Raw genomic sequence first — 18,281 nt, forward strand, 5'->3', positions numbered from 1 at the left:
GCTCTCCTGTCATCATCACAAACAAAGACAGCCTTCAGGGTAGTTGGCGCAGTGCTTTCAGGGGGCTAAAAGTACTTGAGAATCAGCAGAACAATTGGGATAGCGATCAGCAGCTGTCAGAGTGGACTTTAGAAAAAAAACCTGCAGTTTAAATTTACCTTTTTGAAAATGCAAACCTCTCCGAATGGCTTTGTTCACTCATGTGGATTTATGCCCTGCTGTCAGTGAGTCGTTTCTCTGTCTCAATTTGTCCTTCCAAGGAAGCCCCCAGGAGACTACAGGATGAAATGGACAGTCTTGCTGTTAGAATACTTCTTTGTGAAAGTTCTGGTGCTGCTGTGCAGCGCGGACGGGGAAGCGCAGCAGCTCGAGGGCTTTATAATGCTCTCAGGATCCAATGGGTCCCGGGATGAGGAGAGCGTTTCTGAACCTCCACATACTGAAGACAAATGTCGGGGTTACTATGATGTCATGGGACAGTGGGATCCGCCGTTCGTTTGTCAAACAGGCAATTATTTATTTTGTTGCGGCACTTGTGGCTTCCGATTTTGCTGCGCTTTTAAACACTCTCGATTGGATCAGAGCACATGTAAAAATTACGATACACCAGTATGGTTAACAGGACAGACACCGTATAAGAAAACCATAGACCCTAGACACGATCCAACCAAGGATAAAACAAACTTGATTGTATATATAATATGTGGAGTAGTGGCAATCATGGCACTTGTCGGGATATTTACCAAACTTGGACTAGAAAAGGCTCACAGACCTCACAGAGAGAGCATGTCTCGGTAGGTAACTGGTAGTCATGTTGGCTTGACTAAGTAAATTATTATTCATATTAGTGTATGGTAAAAGCAGTGTGTGCGCCAGTTGTGCGAGTCTGCACTGCTTTTAATGTTTTCCCTCCCCATGTAAACAGAGCTAGTCCGATGTCTTTGACTTTCCATCGTATCTCGCTGCTTTTTCAGAGTGTGGTGACATGAGCGTTACATTTTTGTCTAGTTAAGAAATGTTCTCTTTTAAAATTGCGCATCTCAAGGCGCAATTACATTGCGCATCTCTTTGTTTTTGAACAAACGATCCATTGTGAGTGATTGCTAGGGGCCATTCACACATGGTGCATTAAAAAACAACTATAAAGTGAATGAAGCAAATCGCAGGTGACCATTTTTTTGGCCATAATTTACAAAAAAGAAAAGTGGGAGAAAGAGGGAAAGCGCTCATAGCGTGAGACAGTAAAAGATGTCGGTCTGATGCATGTGTACACTGACCAAAAATTAGGCTAAAAGCTAATAAAAAAACGCACTCTGTGTGAATGGCATCTATAGGCTGAAAATTGTTTACTCCATCCAAAAATGGGTAAAAAAAAAAAGGCAAATAATTTCCTCACTAACTCAATATTTTGCAGCTTTTGTGCCAAAAATGTTGGTTGCCATAGCTCTGCATTTACTGTTGTGCCTATCCTGTCCAATGCATATTCATGCCTAATTAGAGCAAAAACAATCCTGTGATTGTTCATTATGGTTTCTAAATTCATGGATTTGTGTTATGCAAGCTCTCTTTTAAAAGGCTTTCTTGAATCACAGACCTCAAGAGATTCACATGAAAGCATGGTTTGCTTGCACATGTAAACCAAGAGAACTGAACAAACCGTTTTAGATATTACATCATATTGCATAACGTTTGGTTGTCAGTTTTTACCATTTAGTTACTCAGCTTGGATGGTGGAGGTGTAAATCTCTTGTTCCTACTGATATAGTGGGTCAAAACCTCTGATGAGAGCTGCACAGCCCACAGTGTGCAGGTTGCTGAAAGAGCGGCTCACAGAAAAACCTGTACTCTTTGAATCAGCACTCTGGACAGCGGCACCAATAGCACTGAATGAATAGATGTCAGTCTACCGACATTATATCACTGTATGCCGTTCAGCTGTGCTCTGATATCGAAATACAGAATGATTACACAATGCAAGGCAATTCAGTGCATACTAAGCTAACAAATTGCTTGTTCTTCAACAGAGCTGTTGCAAGCGTCATGCAAGGCGCCCGTCAGGGTCAGCATGAGGAGGCCATCGGAATGCACACACAGCATTATGACACTGTGCAAGCGAGAGCAAACAACATGCGTAAGTTGATTGTAACCTACTTCCTCTCTTTCCCCACGAGCTCAGCATAAACTATGCACTACATTTATGCTCCTGAAACAGTCTAAAAGCATGGTTTCTCCTGGCTCGAGTGCTCAGTATACCTCTACGCAATATAATGCACTTGTGTACTGAATTACATATAAATGATACATATATAACGCATATTAAGTATTCAAAGTTTTGCTTGTGGTGCAAAACTTTGTTGGTTCTGCACCACTTTCTTATTCTATATATAAAGATATATTTATATATATGTGTGTGTGTGTGTGTGTGTATGTATATAAGAGAAAAGGAGATGCTTAGAGCACAATGCTTTTGTGAAATAAGCCTATTTACTTCAACTATACCGTGGGCTGCCGCTGCAGTTGTGTGCATGGCATTGTTTAACGCCGGGATCGAAAGAATGGCTCCATTATAAATGTTTAAACTCTCATTTGTTCTGTTTCTGGAGTGATTACATCACCCACTCTGTGGTTATCTACTCCCTAAATATATCTGTGTTGAAATAATACAAAATACAGTGAGAGTATTGAAGCCCCCTTAAGAGGGATCCATTTTGGTTGACACCGGAAGTGAGTCAGTAGCTGGAAATCTAATTGTAAAGATAATGTCAATCTTTCTTCACTGCCATGTTTATTTTCATGCTTCGATATCTGCATAAGAAAGTTCTGAAAGCTTAAATGACTTTTTTTTTTTACAAAAACAAAGACTAAGAGCAATAATATATAGACTATGTTAGAAAAAATGGTTCTAAGAGCACTCAATTTGTGGGATTTTTTTTTTTTTTTAGCAGTAGCACAACCTTTTTTGGTGCTAAATAAAACTTTTTTATGGGTGCATAAAGAATCATCCTTTGTATGTGATATACAGAACCCCAATGGTGCTGTGAAAGAGCCTTTTCATACGAGTCTGAATGGTTTTTCTTGCTTTATTTTTTATTTATCCACCTGCTCTGCACCTGCACTGTATAGACTCTTAAATTTTTTAAATAAGAAAAGAAAATAGTAACCCAATACATTTTTAGCATTAGTGGATGATGTTTCTTATTCACATGCAGACAACCATTACATATGGAAAGTCCCACCAAATAATGAACAAGCTTTACTCACAGATTTGACCTTGAAATCAATGTTAGTTCTGTCATCAATAGACAAAAAAAGTCATTAAAAAAGTTGTTTTTACTCACCTCTTATTGACAGATCATGATCATTATTCTTGCAGTACTTGCTTGTAATCCATAAACCTGAGTGTAATTATCTGGACTGCTTTTAACCTCTGAACCGAGCGATTTAAAACACCGTCCCCCGGGTTACTCCGTATGAGATAATGATTTGAACCGAAATCAGGAGAACAGACACCGCATAAGCGAGTAATTCCAGCGACCTAAATATGAGAGATTTCTGAATTCTCGGGTTGACCCCTTAAGATCTTGCAATTAAAACACAGAGATGTGGTTTAAAGCTTAAAGATACTTTAAAGATGTGGTTGTTTTAATTAATTATCAAAGAGTGTAGATAAGAATAAAGGCTAAGATTCCTGATAAAAGTGTTTGATGCTGAATGCCAACAGCCCCTTAACAGATTTTGTAATAAATCTTGCACAATAGAAGTTCATACACTCTTAAATGTCATACACTCATACACAACTCTAGATGTGTTATTGAGAATTTTTAAAGATTTAAGGGCATAAAAGATGAAAATACGTTATACATTCCTAATTTATTTTCTTGTGGTAATCAGATTTGCTCATGCACATATGGACATATGGACTGAAATTATTTTTTCACATAAACCGATCCAGTATTCTTCATATTCCTCCTCTGAGAAGCTCACAACCCAGATGCTCACCCACCACCGTGTGCTGAATGATTAAGTCTAGTTACCTCACTGAAAGTGCAAAATTACTAGACCTTTTTCCCGAAATCATAGAGGATTCTGGAGGATATAGTACTGTGCTCCATTACCGTCACAGCTTGGCATTACGAGAGTACCCGTGATTTTAGGAAGAAGGAGAAAGAAAGAAGTCTTGAATACAGAATGCTTTATTTTTTGGTCATTGCATGAAAATAATCAAGACTTAAGCCCAGTGTGATTTCAATCATAGTACAGTATAGAATGTTCAATTCTGCATGTCAGTGACCTGAATTGAGGAACAAAAGCATTTCCTCCCACCGTGTACCGAGCAACTGAACCTCGCAGATGAAGTGGAGCTTTTTCCAGAGCCACAGCTCAAACTAATTACCTTAATGGGATTTCCCAAAAGAAACAGCAGAAATCTATTACGCTGTATTTATTTCGAGCTGTGCGCTAATGCAAACACCTGAACAAAGATCTGCTTACAATAATGCAGGTGCAGATGACACATCTGTATGTTCTGTATGGACTTAAAGGAAAAGTGAGAAATAAAACCTGTCTGTTTTCCTTCAATGGATTTCTCGCCTATTACATTCTTCATCCATGTGATTATTCTTCCCGTTGGCACTACTTGCAATCTATATCTGCAGTAGACTTCAGCAGATGATTTTGAAAAACTAACACAATACAAGACGAAGGCGTCGGCAAACACAATAGAATATGTAAAAACATTAAAAAGTACCATTGTAAAAAGCTGTAATATTAAATTAATACAAATAAAAACACCTGTGAAAGGTTATCCCATTTGTGACCCTGAACCACAAAACCAGTGACATGGGTAAATTGTTTGCAATTGAGATTTATACATCAGGAATCTGAATACATAAGCTTTCCACTTATGTATGGTTTGTTAGGATTGGACAATATTTGGCCGAGATACAACTATTTGAAAATCTGGAATCTGAGGGTGCAAAAAAATCTAAACATTGAGAAAATCCCCTTTAAAGTTGGTCATTTATGTTCGCGATTGTGCTGCATCCACTCACAAAAATATGATTATATATTTACGGTAGGAAATTTACAAAAAATCTTTATGAAACATGATCTTTACTTAATATCCTAATGATTTTTGGCATAAAAGAAAAATCAATCATTTTGACCCATATTGCCACAAATATAACCGTGACTGGTTTTGTGATCCAGTGTCACATTTCTTCGGGAATTGAAATCTCGTTAGTTTCACAACTAGAAGCTGTGCAATGTTGTGGCATCATTGATTCCTACTGTGAGTGACGACACGCTGACTGTTCCAAGATGGCGGGCGTGCCTACGTGTCTGGAGTGGTCGAATGAGGAATCTACGTATAGGATCATACGTATACCTATGGTCGACATATGCGTTTTAGAAAGTTTCAACTTTGACCAGTGTCTGCTCTAGTTTTCTCCAGAAGTTATGACCGATAAAATTACATTGTATTCTTTTAAGTAAAGTTGTGGCTCTCATACCATCTTGACACAAGTGCTTGTCTCCGGTATTTTGTTGTTTTTGTTCCGTCTCTAATATTTTTTTATAAGTTTAAATGTTACATATTAGTCACTCAAACCCATTTGTCTCAACTTCGGTCACACACATCTGCCATATTTTTTGTTTTTTTAACATGTTTTATTCGTGTTTGTAGAACTAAACCAAATCCTCCTCCAAAGTGCAATGGGTTGTGGGCAATATTAGCCGTTAGAGTGTGCACGGATCCACACTTCAAAAATCGACCAAAAGAGTAGGCCATCCAGGGATGTCTGGCATACTCTTTTCAAAATGCTACACTTTGGCTAATCAGATTGGAATTATCTAATTATTAAGATTGATAGTTTGCACATTGGTAAGCAGGGATACTTTAAGCTTAAGTGAAAGCGACATGATGTGTAGCCGTACGGTGTCCCATGCTCGGATGGGTGAAATGCAGAGCACACTACTGAACAAACACCCACTGTGAACACACACCCGGAGCAGTGGGCAGCCATTTTTGCTGTGGCGCGATTGGGGGTTAGGTACCTTACTCAAGGGCACATCAGTTGTGGGTAATGAGAGTGGAAGAGACCGCTGTTCACTCACTTTCCCCACCTACATTTCCTGCCAGTACTGAGACTCGAACCCGTGACCTTCGGGTTATAAGTCAGATTCTCTAACCATTAGGCCACAACTGCCCCCGTAAGTCATTGACTCACTCAGTCAAGTGATTCGCTGAAAGTCCCTTATTCATTCAGAAATGAAACAGCTGAATGCCTTTATGAGTGAATCATTGAATTCGTTCAAAAACACTGGCTGCATCCGAAAGCTTAAAAACGCTGCTTTCGTAGGATGCATTGCAAAGTAGGAAGGCATCAAAGCACGTCTGAATCCAATGCTAGCTTTACTTCCTGTCTCCTGAGATACCTTCATCTGATCGATTTTTGAAGGCAGCATAGATGTATCCTTTGCTGCCTTTGATATCCCACAATCCTGTGCTTTCCATTCTGTGACAGTTGAGCTAAGAAATAAAGATAGCATCTGATTGGTGGTCAGTTTGTGTGTAAATGTAAGTTTTTGACCAACGTCTTCCACTTCTGATATCATTTCTAGAAAGAAATTACTATTGCAGTAATTAAATATTTGGGAATGGATCATCACTAAAATGTTGTTCGGAGACAGTGTTATTTTCTAAATATTTTCTAGACAAGATGATGAATTGTGATCTGCATGCAAAAATATCAGTTTTGTAAGCTAGTCCTGTTTTATAACCATAAGATGCAAGACAAATCACAAATAGAGATTATAACTGTGTTAAGATCTTAATCTCTGGCATTTCTGGAGTTCTGGAGTTTTTTTCCAGCGGTAATAAAAATTTTCATTGATAATATAATTAATAATATCAATTACAACTACAACGCAAGCCATTTTCCCTGGACGTTGGCTATGTGTAAGAGGAGAGTGTGTGTACTCGTTGCGCACCCCCCACCACCACCACCGCCACCGCCACCACCTGAGGCACCATCCCATCCCATTTACTGGGCCACGGCTCTCGCTCCTTGAGGCAAGCAGCATATTTCTGTTGGCTCATCGACCGTAGCCACCATTGCTGCCATGTTACAATGGCAGAAGCCCCCCACCGGGATTGCATTCAGGTCAGCATGGTCTCCCCACACTCAGAGAACTCCACCAAGGAGAACTGGCTCTGATTTCACACCCAGAGGACAGGCTGGCAGCCTATTTCTTCCAGCACATTGGGGGAAGAGGGACATGTGGCCATCTGATGTGCGTCACTGAAATGGGGCTCATACAGGTCTGTTACTTGATGCCAGCGCTAATTTTACTTCGCATGCAGAACCCCGGTGCCCATTGTCACAAGGAAATTCAATCTTTGATGCTCCAATCCTAATAAAATGACAATTTTTTTTTTATAAATGTGAGGTTTAATTCTTTTTTTGCAAGAGAAAATGCAAAAGGAAAATTAACTCCTAAATGGTTTTATTATTAAAATGGAAGATGTTTACTAAATCTTGCCAGACACACCACTGCCAGTCTGTAGAGTAAGGTCACATTTGTGAAATGTTGTGGGCAAAAAAGGCCCATTGTCAATAGTGTAGTGATGTACAAAGCACAGCTTACACATAAGTCACTTTCAAATCATGCAGTTTTCTTTTGGTCAACACGGTGAATGCGTGGCAAACTTGAACCCATTGCAAAATCTGTGCAGGGAAATCTTTCCGTTTCATGCAAAATTTCCTATTGTGTGGGTGTCTACTGAAATGACGGGATTTTGCCAGAAAAAATGCATTGAACTATGGTGAATGTGACCGTACATTATTGTTGTTGCCGATGTCAGTTCCAGTCAAAACACATTTCACACTACTGGACTTGGATCGCAGACCTGCCAAATATCTCTCGGCATCAGCGCTTCCCTCAGACCGTGACTTTGATAATTCAAACATAGCAATCATGCACTATTTTGCCTCGGATTTGGGGGGTTTGTCAGCAATCTTCATCAACTGTCAGAGAGTGGAAAAACAGAGCTAAAATTGTGTAGTATGTGGTTGGCATAAGGTCTAAATGGAAAGCATTGCTCACAATACTGCATTTTGGAATGATTATAAATGTTACAGTAAATGTAGATTGCTGCTTTTGAGCTATATACTGTCTCGTACATGAATGGGTCAATGATGTGATGTTCATCTTTTATCCTATTTAATCTTTTTTTAAATACATTACAAATGCATCTCACACAGACAGTGATTCAAATACACCTCTTCTATGATCAGCATATTTTTTTTATTTTTTTATTAAAATTCATTTAGGTTTTGGTGGTAGTGGGGGTGGTTCACTGCTTATTACTATTTAAAACTTTTGACTGTAAAATCATGTGGTGCTACCAACATGTAAAAACATGCAGGTTGTAAAAATGTCATGTGTTGTGACTCCCCAAAAAAGCTACACGACTTTTAAAATCTGAACAGACTTTAAAACACTAGACATCATATACTTGGCAACTTTGTAAATGGTTACAGAGAAAACTGGGCATCAACACTAAGGGCCCTATCTTGCACCCAGCGCAATTGACTTTGTACACCGACGCATGTATCATTCCTATTTTGCACCCGCGCACAGCAGACTTTTCCCTCCACAGACGCACGTCGGTATACATTTGCGCTCCCCGGGGCGGTTCAGCGCAAAGAGGAGGCGTGTTCCGGCGCAAACGTTCCCTGATGCTATTTTGCAGGTTTAGAAAACAATTCCACCACTGACCAGGAAAACCGTTGCGCATGTTATTCAAATGCTATTTTAAGGGCGCATGCTTGGCCATAATCAATGTAGCGTGTGCACAACGCGCATGCACTTTGATTCTCTCATCTACACAGAATTCAAAATCATAAAATCATACATTATTACAATAGATAGATAGATAGATAGACAGTTTATTATAAAAGCATAAATCTACCTTACACATTTACCCAAATGATCATATGCCTGTTTAACCGAAGTTAATTTGGGTGGGTTTCTCCCATCCCCAATGTCACTTCTCTGTGTTTTACGGCCCTGGCGAGAACGTCGGTCTCCTCGGCTGTGAACCGCTCCTGGCGTGCGCCTGGCAAATCCGCCGTTATAATAGGAATCCGCTATAGAACAAGTGCGCCTGCTCTTAAAGGGAATGTGAGATGTCGCTCTGATTGGTTTATTTCACGTTACGCCCAAACCACACCTATGAGTAATGAAGCTACTTCAGACCAACCCATTTTAGATTTTCGTCGGGCGCAAGAGTCATTTATCCCGCCGGTATAATAGCAACAGCGCCCAAGACCCGCCCACAAAGTTACTTGCGTTTCGCGCTTGATACTTGCGTTTCAGACCGTTAAAATAGGGCCCTAAATGACTAAGGTTCACAGACTACCAGACTTTCAAGTCGTTCTGAACACAACAAGCTAGGAGATGCATGAATAATGAAAACAATGTTTGTTTGTTTTTAAATCAGCAAAAAATAAAATAATTTTTGATCACCTACTAATGGAATCAAAGTCTAAAGTTGTCTGTGCCCATCATACATTATGCGATTTCTGTGACATCTGTCAACTCCGACTGCCCACTATCTGCAGACTGGCTTTCAGTTTTGGCAACTAGTGTTAAATATCCATATTTAAAACTTCATAAACTATAATCACTGGCTTCTAGCAACGGCCGTTTTCGTTCACAAGAGAGTCGAATTCCAGCAGAAGAGTGACCTCTGACCCGATGACGTGGGTGTATCGTTTAGACGGCTCTTACGAAAACCACGTAACTCTTTTGTGAACGCTTGTATGTACGTTACCTAAAGCAACTGACTTTTTCGAAACCATATAAAAAAGCATGCACACAAGCAGTACATCTGTACTTGGCATGTGTGTTTTAAACTACATTCTTCCTTCTTTTTCAAAGATTTTACCTTTTCTTTACCTGCCGTGGGCATTCTTATTTGTTATTGACCTAAGTGTTCAGTATTGCAATAGATCTTACAACTCAATAAACAAGTATTGTGTATCACACCAAGAGCCTTACAGTTACTTATCAGTTACTTAGTGGCTTATGAGCACCTCAAGAATCTGATTTGCTGATCCTGAAGGCTTTTGTGCAGGGAAGATTTAAAGAAGCAAAGACGGATGGACGGGAAGGAAAGCTGTCCGAATGCTATTGATCTACTCGCTAGTCAAGCAAAGCAGGGAAGCTGAAGAAAACATCTTTTCTTTTTCACTTTACTGCACCATACCCATTGTCGAGATGTCCATCTGCCTGGAAAAAAAAATACAGTCCTGTTTCTAACTGATAGCTGCCACCATCCAAGACAGATAACACACACATGGAAGATGTTGAAATGACACCAAAGAGAATCGAATTCCGCTGTTACGGAACATTTTTAATCAAAATCCACCATTGGCTGACAGCACAATGAGAACAAGCACCATTGGAAGGGGTTTTCCCCTGTTAGCACCTACTGAATCACATCAATCCCATACTGCCTTTGTTACCTATAGATGTCATTCATGTATGCATTGATTTGAATCATTCCTTGTGGCTCTCCTCTCCCTACGCGACTGAGTGTGTCTGTTGTCATGGTGGACACGCTCATGCTTGCACAAAAACACACAGCTCCCAATCCTTAGATCAACACACCACTGCCCAAAAACAATGCATAATTCATTTCATGTAGCATGCAGAAGTGAGGGAAAATGACAGATTAATGTATTTTCTGCAGAACACTTAGCACCTCCAGACTGTTTATCATTTGACATGACAGAAACAGGAATCATTTCCGTCCTCTGTCTGTTCAACTTCAACTTTAAGTGGACAGCCAGCTTTCTTTATCACGGTTGAGGCCCTAATGAATAATAATGAGCTCCCCGAGAGGGCAAAAGGATATCCAAATGCAGTTTTACAGACAAGATTAAGTTAGATTCAATTGAATGTGCTATTTAATGCAGTGATTGTGGATGAGTGCCACTCCATCAAACACCACAGTGAAAATGAGAATGTGTTTATGATTAAATTCTCCTTCATTAAGTGAAATCCCAGACAGCAGGGGCAGGACTCAGGTTAGAATGTATAATGAGCAACAGAGACAGACTTACAATGTTATTCTGATTTTATAGTGATGGCAAATTTCCCCCAAAAGCAATGACTGGCATTAATTGTAAAACAGGTGTGACGGTGGATGGATCTGATGATCGGCGGTTTGAATCAGTGCTGTTAATAGGTTCCTTTGTGGGTGGGTGGGTGTGTGTGTGAGTGAGAGAGAGAGAGAGAGAGAGAGAGACTTTGACTTTGACTTTGACTTTTAAAGGTCTATTTATTTACAAAAAAAAACATTAACTTTTCACATTAACAATGTTTCCAGGAGAAAGAGAAAATTATAAAAAAAAATTATCCTTTTCAAACACAGATACACTTAAGTGTACATTTCCAAGCAGCCATCATTATCAACATCACAAATGCATTGATTTATTCCCATTCATATTTAAACATTTCAATGTCTTTGACCAGTTTATAAAAAGTAAATTCAATTTTAATGTGAGATTTTAATAAACCTTTTAAAATGGACACCACATCAGTTGATCCATCACCACTCAAAAGCTTTTTCCGTGACAACCATATGGCCAGTTTTGCCTGCCCAAATTAAAAATTAATTAAAACATGAACTTCCCTTCTATTATGACTATATTTTGGTCCATAAATGAAAAGGTGTAAGAACTTCCCTCTGAGTATTACACCACTCACATTCTAAAAACAAATGAAAAACGTTTTTTCTGCTCTCCACATAAAGGACAACCCCTCTCTGCCTGTGGGTCAAAATGTGCTCTGTCTGTATCTGTTCGTAACTATAATCCCGTGTACAATTCTCCACTGAAGAGATCTCTTCTCAAGAGGTGGTTTGTACATGGACCGCCAGCTACCTTTAGGGGAAGCGCCCAGCCCAAACATCTCCTGCCATTTTGACTCTTTGACACTCTCTAGTGTTTTAAGGTGCCATTTTTTAACACAGAGAGTATAAAAGTCTAGAGAGAGAGAGAGAGAGAGAGAGAGAGAGAGAGAGAGAGAGAGAGAGAGAGATCGGAGGCCCACAGCCATCTCAGGAGCATAATACATTAAACAAAGATCATTATAGCGATATTATTATTCATTCAATCAATATAACTCAGTGGCTCTCAACTGGTTTCGCTTCAGGTAGTTAGAAATTAATAATAAAAATGCTGAAAGAAAAAGATCAGTTTCCACAAAAATATTTAGCAGCACTGTTTTCAACATTGATAATAATAATAAAAACGTTTCTTGAGCACCAAATCGGCATGATAGAATGATTTCTGAAGGATCACGTGACTCTGAACACTGGAGTAATGATGCTGAAAATTCAGCTTTGCAATCACAGGAATAAATTGCATTTTAAAATAGAAATGAGTTATTTTAAACAATAATCATATTTCACAATATTACTGTTTTGGGTGGCACGTTGGCTCAGTGGGTAGTAGTTCCGGCTGAGCCAGGAGGCCTTTCTGTGTGGAGTTTGCATGTACTCTCCGTGTCAGCGAGCTTTTTGCTCCAGGTACTAAAGACAATGCAGGATATTGAAATTGGAATTGGAAAAACAAAAACTGCCCATAGTTATGAGTGAGAGTATGAATATCTGTGTCTGGTGTGTGAGCCATAGAAAGGATAAGAGGTATGGAGAATGGATTAATATTACTGTTTTTACTGTATTTTTGATTAAATGCAGCCTTGGTGAGCATAAGGGACTTCCTATAATAGGAAATCTAACAATTTTATTTAAAAAAACAACAACAAAAAACAGCAGAAGTGTAATTTATCCTTGAACCCACAGTTGCCTAAGATTATCTTCGTCAATTGTTTTTCTTTACATAGGTTTTTTTCCTATGCAGAGCATGTCAGGCAACCTATTGGCATCTGTTTCATTTGGCCGCTGCTTTTACCAGGTGACAAATTAATTTGCACCAAAATCCTGTGCCGAGTTTGATTGTATATGCACAGCCTTTGACATTAGGAACAATATCAAGCATTTTCTTTTCCTTTTTAAAAACCTATTTATTTTTGCTGTCCTAAGTATGGACAATTGTAGGTTGATGAATTAAATGTTTCTTTCAGAACAGACCTGCGATCAGGGTCGAGTCTCTAACCGCTATTGGTTAGGATATCCCCTAAGTTGTTGTGCTTGTTTCCTGTCCTACTTCTTTTTGAAAATACCAAAAGGGAATGAAGAATATGCAAGAAATGAATGAGAGCATGTCGAACACGTGCTGTATCCAGGTTTTTGGGTTGTGACCCACCAGTTAAGAACCACTGGCCTAACTAATAGCAGGAAAGTTCAAGTTGACACGACGCAGAAGTTGCAATAGTATGGAAGCTTGTTTCCGCCACAGAATAAAACATTTTAAGAGATAATTGCGACTTTTTATCTCACAATTGCGAGTTTACATCTCGCAATTCTGACTTTATTTCTCAGAATTTTTAGATATAAAGTCAGAATTGCGTGAAAAAAAGTCGCAATTGCGTGTTATAAAGTCAGATTTGCGAGATATAAAGTCAGAATTGCATGAAATAAAGTCGCAATTGCGTGTTATAAAGTCAGAATTGCGTGATATAAAGTCGCAATTGCGAGAAAAAAAGTCCGAATTCTGACTTTATAACACGCAATTGCGACTTTATATCTCGCAATTCTGACTTTATAACACGCAATTGCGACTTTATATCTCGCAATTCTGACTTTATAACACGCAATTCTGACTTTATAACACGCAATTCTGACTTTATTTCACGCAATTCTGACTTTATATCTCGCAATTCTGACTTTATAACACGCAATTGCGACTTTATTTCACGCAATTCTGACTTTGTATCTCGCAATTCTGAGAAATAAAGTCAGAACTGCGAGATGTAAACTCGTAATTGTGAGATAAAAAGTCGCAATTATCATTTTTTTTTTGGCGGAAACAAGCTTCCATAGTCTTTTCTTTCATATTGTGTTGTACACAAAAGTTTTGGTCTGTAAGATTTTTTGATGTTTTTGAAAGAAGTCTTTATTCTCACCCAGGCTGCATTTATTTAATAAAAAAAGACAGTAAAAACAGTAATATTGTGAAATATTATTACAATTTAAAATACTTGTTTTCTGTTTTAATATATTTTAAAATGTAATTTATTCCTGTGATGATCAAACTGAATTTTTGGCATCATTACTCCAGTCTTCAGTGTCACATGATCCTACATAAATCATTCTAAATATGCTTATTTTCTGCTCAAGAAAAAATTCTGATGTTGAAAAAATAATAATTCAGGATTCTTTGATGAATAGAAAGTTCAAAAGAACAGCATTTATCTGAAATAGAAGTATTTTGTAACATTGTACAATACCGTTCAAAAGTAAAAAAAAAATTAAAGAAAGTAATACTTTTGTTCCACAAGGATGTATTAAATTGATCAAAATTGACAGTAAAGACATTTATAATGTTACAAAAGATTTCTCATGCGACAATGAGGACTGGAGTAATGGTGCTGAAAATTCTCCAGAATAAATTACATTTTAAAATATATTCAAATAGAACACAGTTATTTTAAACTGTAATATTTCACAATAATAGAGTTGGACTGTATTTTGGATTTGAACTGTATTTTTGGATCAAATAAATGTAGCCTTGGTGAGCAGAAGAAACTTATTTTAAAAACATTGAAAAATCGTACTGAAACGGAGCGAAACGGCTTTCCAAAAAATGAAAAAATGTAGGGCGGGACTTGATTTTGCCCATCGGGTACTGATTGGATCATTGTGGTTTGCAATTTGCTGTGATCTCATGTGATTGACCGTTTGTCATCAGAGAAGAGATGTCGTTGTAAGAGGGAGGGAAGTTTTTTTCATTAAATATTATGAGGCCACTTGAAAAAAATAACGATGTGCATGCCATGGATAAACCATTTATAGTAAATACTGCAATATTCCATAAAAAATATGAATTGTTCATTTTGATTTCATGGTGACAAAGCCACATGTTGTTTCCAATACAATGACGTCACCATGGCATATCCACAAAATGGTTTACTTGTATATATCCAATTAACAGATGTTTTTTGCAAAGCTTTCTCTGCTGTAACATTGCAAGTGTGTTTCGCTGTAATCCTGCCATGATGTATGATATTTATAAGCTTCTCATCTCTTGAACTCTCATGTTCTCATGCTCTCCATTGGCAAAAGAGCTTCAAACTTTGCTAAAAGGGATATTGAGATTCCATATGAGATTACCTTTTACATGGATCGTTCACCCTTGGAAGAACTGCGTGCCTTGGCATCAGTCTTTTTCATTTAACGGCACGAGATCCATTGCCTTGCAGCGCCGTTTCTCTAATACTGCTGCTGTCACCCTGTTTCATATCCTGGAATGATCCTTCTATTGGAAAATAATGCCAAATGAGAGAATAAGAGAGGAGGCCTCGAAGAGGCTGTGTAGATCACTAGAGCACTTTGGACTTTGTGAAAATGTGATCTCGACAATATATTTGATATAAATAAATTCAGTTGCACAGCTCCCGAACTTTCATACACTGACGGATACGCTCATTCGGAAAGAGGAACAACTATCTGAGCTAGTTTGAGTGATGAATTTACAATTGCAGGACATTTAAACCAGCTATTCAATGAGTAAAATGCATGAAGAGACCTAGTTTAAATACTCCCTTTTCAAACTTTATTTATGTACTGTTTTACAATAACTTATTATTAATTTAACATATTTTCACTCGCACACTCCCGGAGGACCCCGGTTTGAAAACCTCTGCACCAAACCAATGAAAGTCATTTTTTAACTAAAAGGTTTAAAGAAAAGGTTTTAGGTTTCATTTGAATATCTGACAAGCAGTTCTTAATTTCATGCTTATTCTGTTTTATATTACAGAATATTCACTGCTAAAGATCATGCTTTATTCATCGCAAATAAAATTGCCATTCATTGTTTTCTCAAACACCTGAAGACAAAAGCCAAACTGTGACTTAATTAGCAATAGCCTTATATGACCTTACTGTCCACATCCTCAGTCGTACACACAGCATACAACAAAACCACAAAACAATGGTGTCCCAGAGAGGGCAATGAGTGTCTCACGGGCGCTGATACTTGACATCTGGCAATCACTGTGCTTCCCTCTTCCTGCCATGGCTGCACTTTGCTAATGTCAAGAGCAAGTGGGAGACACGCAGAGAATAGTCCTCTCTGATTTGCAGAAGATATCACTTGCGAGCTCAGATGCCCTTCTGCCATCTCCATCCCAGAGGGATGTGCAGCTCCCGAAATACCCTCCTGCATCTTTAATGAGAAACTGGAAAGGTATCTTATAGTCACATTGTTGACTTGTTCTCAGTCTATGTGCTTTGTGATAACCTTGACATATTTAACCTCAAACACCCTGAGGAGTCTGGGGATTTTCAGACAGATGCTATTGCAGTGGATGGTTAGAAGTGGATGACACACAGATAAATTGTAGTAAATGTATAGTAATAAATGGGGTATCAAAACAGATGGCGCAGGCTTGATTGACAGACATATGGTAAAGCAGATGCAAACACATTTTTCTCCACCTGCTAAAATCTCAAAATGATCTCTTTGTTGTAGGTTTCACTTTGGTCTAGCGATGTAAACAAGATCCTACGGGTTACTTTAAAAATTCCTTTATTCCTTTACTCCCTAAAAAGCACTGAATTGCATTACTTGGTTACTTTTTATGGAAAGCAATGAGTTACGTCACTTTTGCGTTACTTTTTCTCATCTGGGCTGGGCAACAAAAGTTCTGTTTTTGGCAAGTGTAAGGTAAAGGCCCTTTCACTCCAAAAGTGCAAATGAAAAAAGAAATGCAAATTCACTCCTGTACAGTAGAGGGTGCTGCTCAAACAAACCTTTCATCTGTGCGGCCATTCTGGACTCTCAATACTTGAGATCAGGAATTGGATACTTATTATAAAATTAAAATTTTGAATGCAAATGTTGCATTCAAGTGCAAGAAGACGCAAAAGAGATCTCAATTCAGCACTCGCACACTGTTTTCTGTGCTAGGCATATCCAGAACAGTGCACAAAAAAGCCGCTTCTCATATAGTGCACAAATACACACAGAATATCCACGTAAACAGTTAAGAACGCGTGTAACAGTATATTGTATACTTGCATTGGGTCTTAAAGTGACAGCAGCCCAATAAACCTACTGCTGTCTGTCATTAATCAAAGAACAGAAGGAAATCACTCACTGGTCTTGACTAAATAACTTTTGTAAATTTAATAAGGATTAATCTATATTTTATTTATAAAAAGAAAAGGTAACACTTTATTTTACAGTGTCCTTGTTACATATGTTATACATGTACTTACCATAGTAATAACAGTAAATTATGCATAATTACATGCAACTAACCCTCAACCAAATCCTAATCCTTTAGTAAGTACTAAATGTAGTTGCTTAATATTACTCAGCACTTAAATGTATAATTACACTGTAACAATGACACCTTAAAATAAAGTTTAACCAAAGAAAACTATGCTGTTATTTTACATTTAATAACAATTTTTTTTTTTTTTTTACTGACTGTAAATTTAAGTCTAGGTTATTAGTTAGTTGTTCTCTAGGCTGCTGTTTTTTTTCCCATGGTATTCAGCTGTAAAGACAAATAATAAATATGTTTGATATCTAAATATTTATTTTTACCATTTTGGAATCGCTGGATACCCAAAACCCTATTTGCTTTTCTTTAATCAAAACAAACTCAAAATTACACTTGTTCAGGTTATCTGGAAACAAAAATACAGGAAACAGAACAACACATTTTAGAAGATGAGATCTGACAAAGACTGAACAAAGCATGGCTATAAATACACAGGGACAAACTAGGGACTAAACAAGATGATTAACTAGACACAGGTGTGACACATGAGGGCCAAATCAAAAAGCATGGAAACTGATGAGGCGTTTCTCAATAGTTCTGACTTGCGTCCTTGGTAGTTTAGACTTGGCAAGTTCGACTCAGTACAGTACAGTACAGTAATTCTGCAAATCGTACAGCAGCGCTATTGATAACGTCACTCAGCTTGCTCTATAGCTACACTCCAGTTATCTGTATGTATATTTACAATAAAACGAAATATGTTATGCAACACCACCCTGCCTCTTTTCATTTTCATATTAATAGCCACACAAATGTGGTTCAGGCAGCAGGTACATTGACTATCTTCACTG

At 38.1% G+C, this 18,281-nt stretch overlaps 1 protein-coding gene across 1 annotated transcript in view; it reads left to right on the forward strand.

Moving 5' to 3' along the window:
• shisa9a (shisa family member 9a) overlaps positions 1 to 18,281 on the forward strand; it is a 37,594-nt gene continuing 19,313 nt past the window's right edge. Inside the window, exons 1-2 of the mRNA XM_084435190.1 lie at positions 1 to 794; positions 2,025 to 2,131. Of these exons, the coding sequence (XP_084291316.1) occupies positions 283 to 794; positions 2,025 to 2,131 (619 nt within the window). The 5' untranslated portion in view covers positions 1 to 282. The remainder of the gene's footprint in view (positions 795 to 2,024; positions 2,132 to 18,281) is intronic.

The sequence above is a fragment of the Rutilus rutilus genome (genome assembly GCF_951802725.1).
Source record: "Rutilus rutilus genome assembly, chromosome: 16".
Classification (NCBI taxonomy): domain Eukaryota; kingdom Metazoa; phylum Chordata; class Actinopteri; order Cypriniformes; family Leuciscidae; genus Rutilus; species Rutilus rutilus.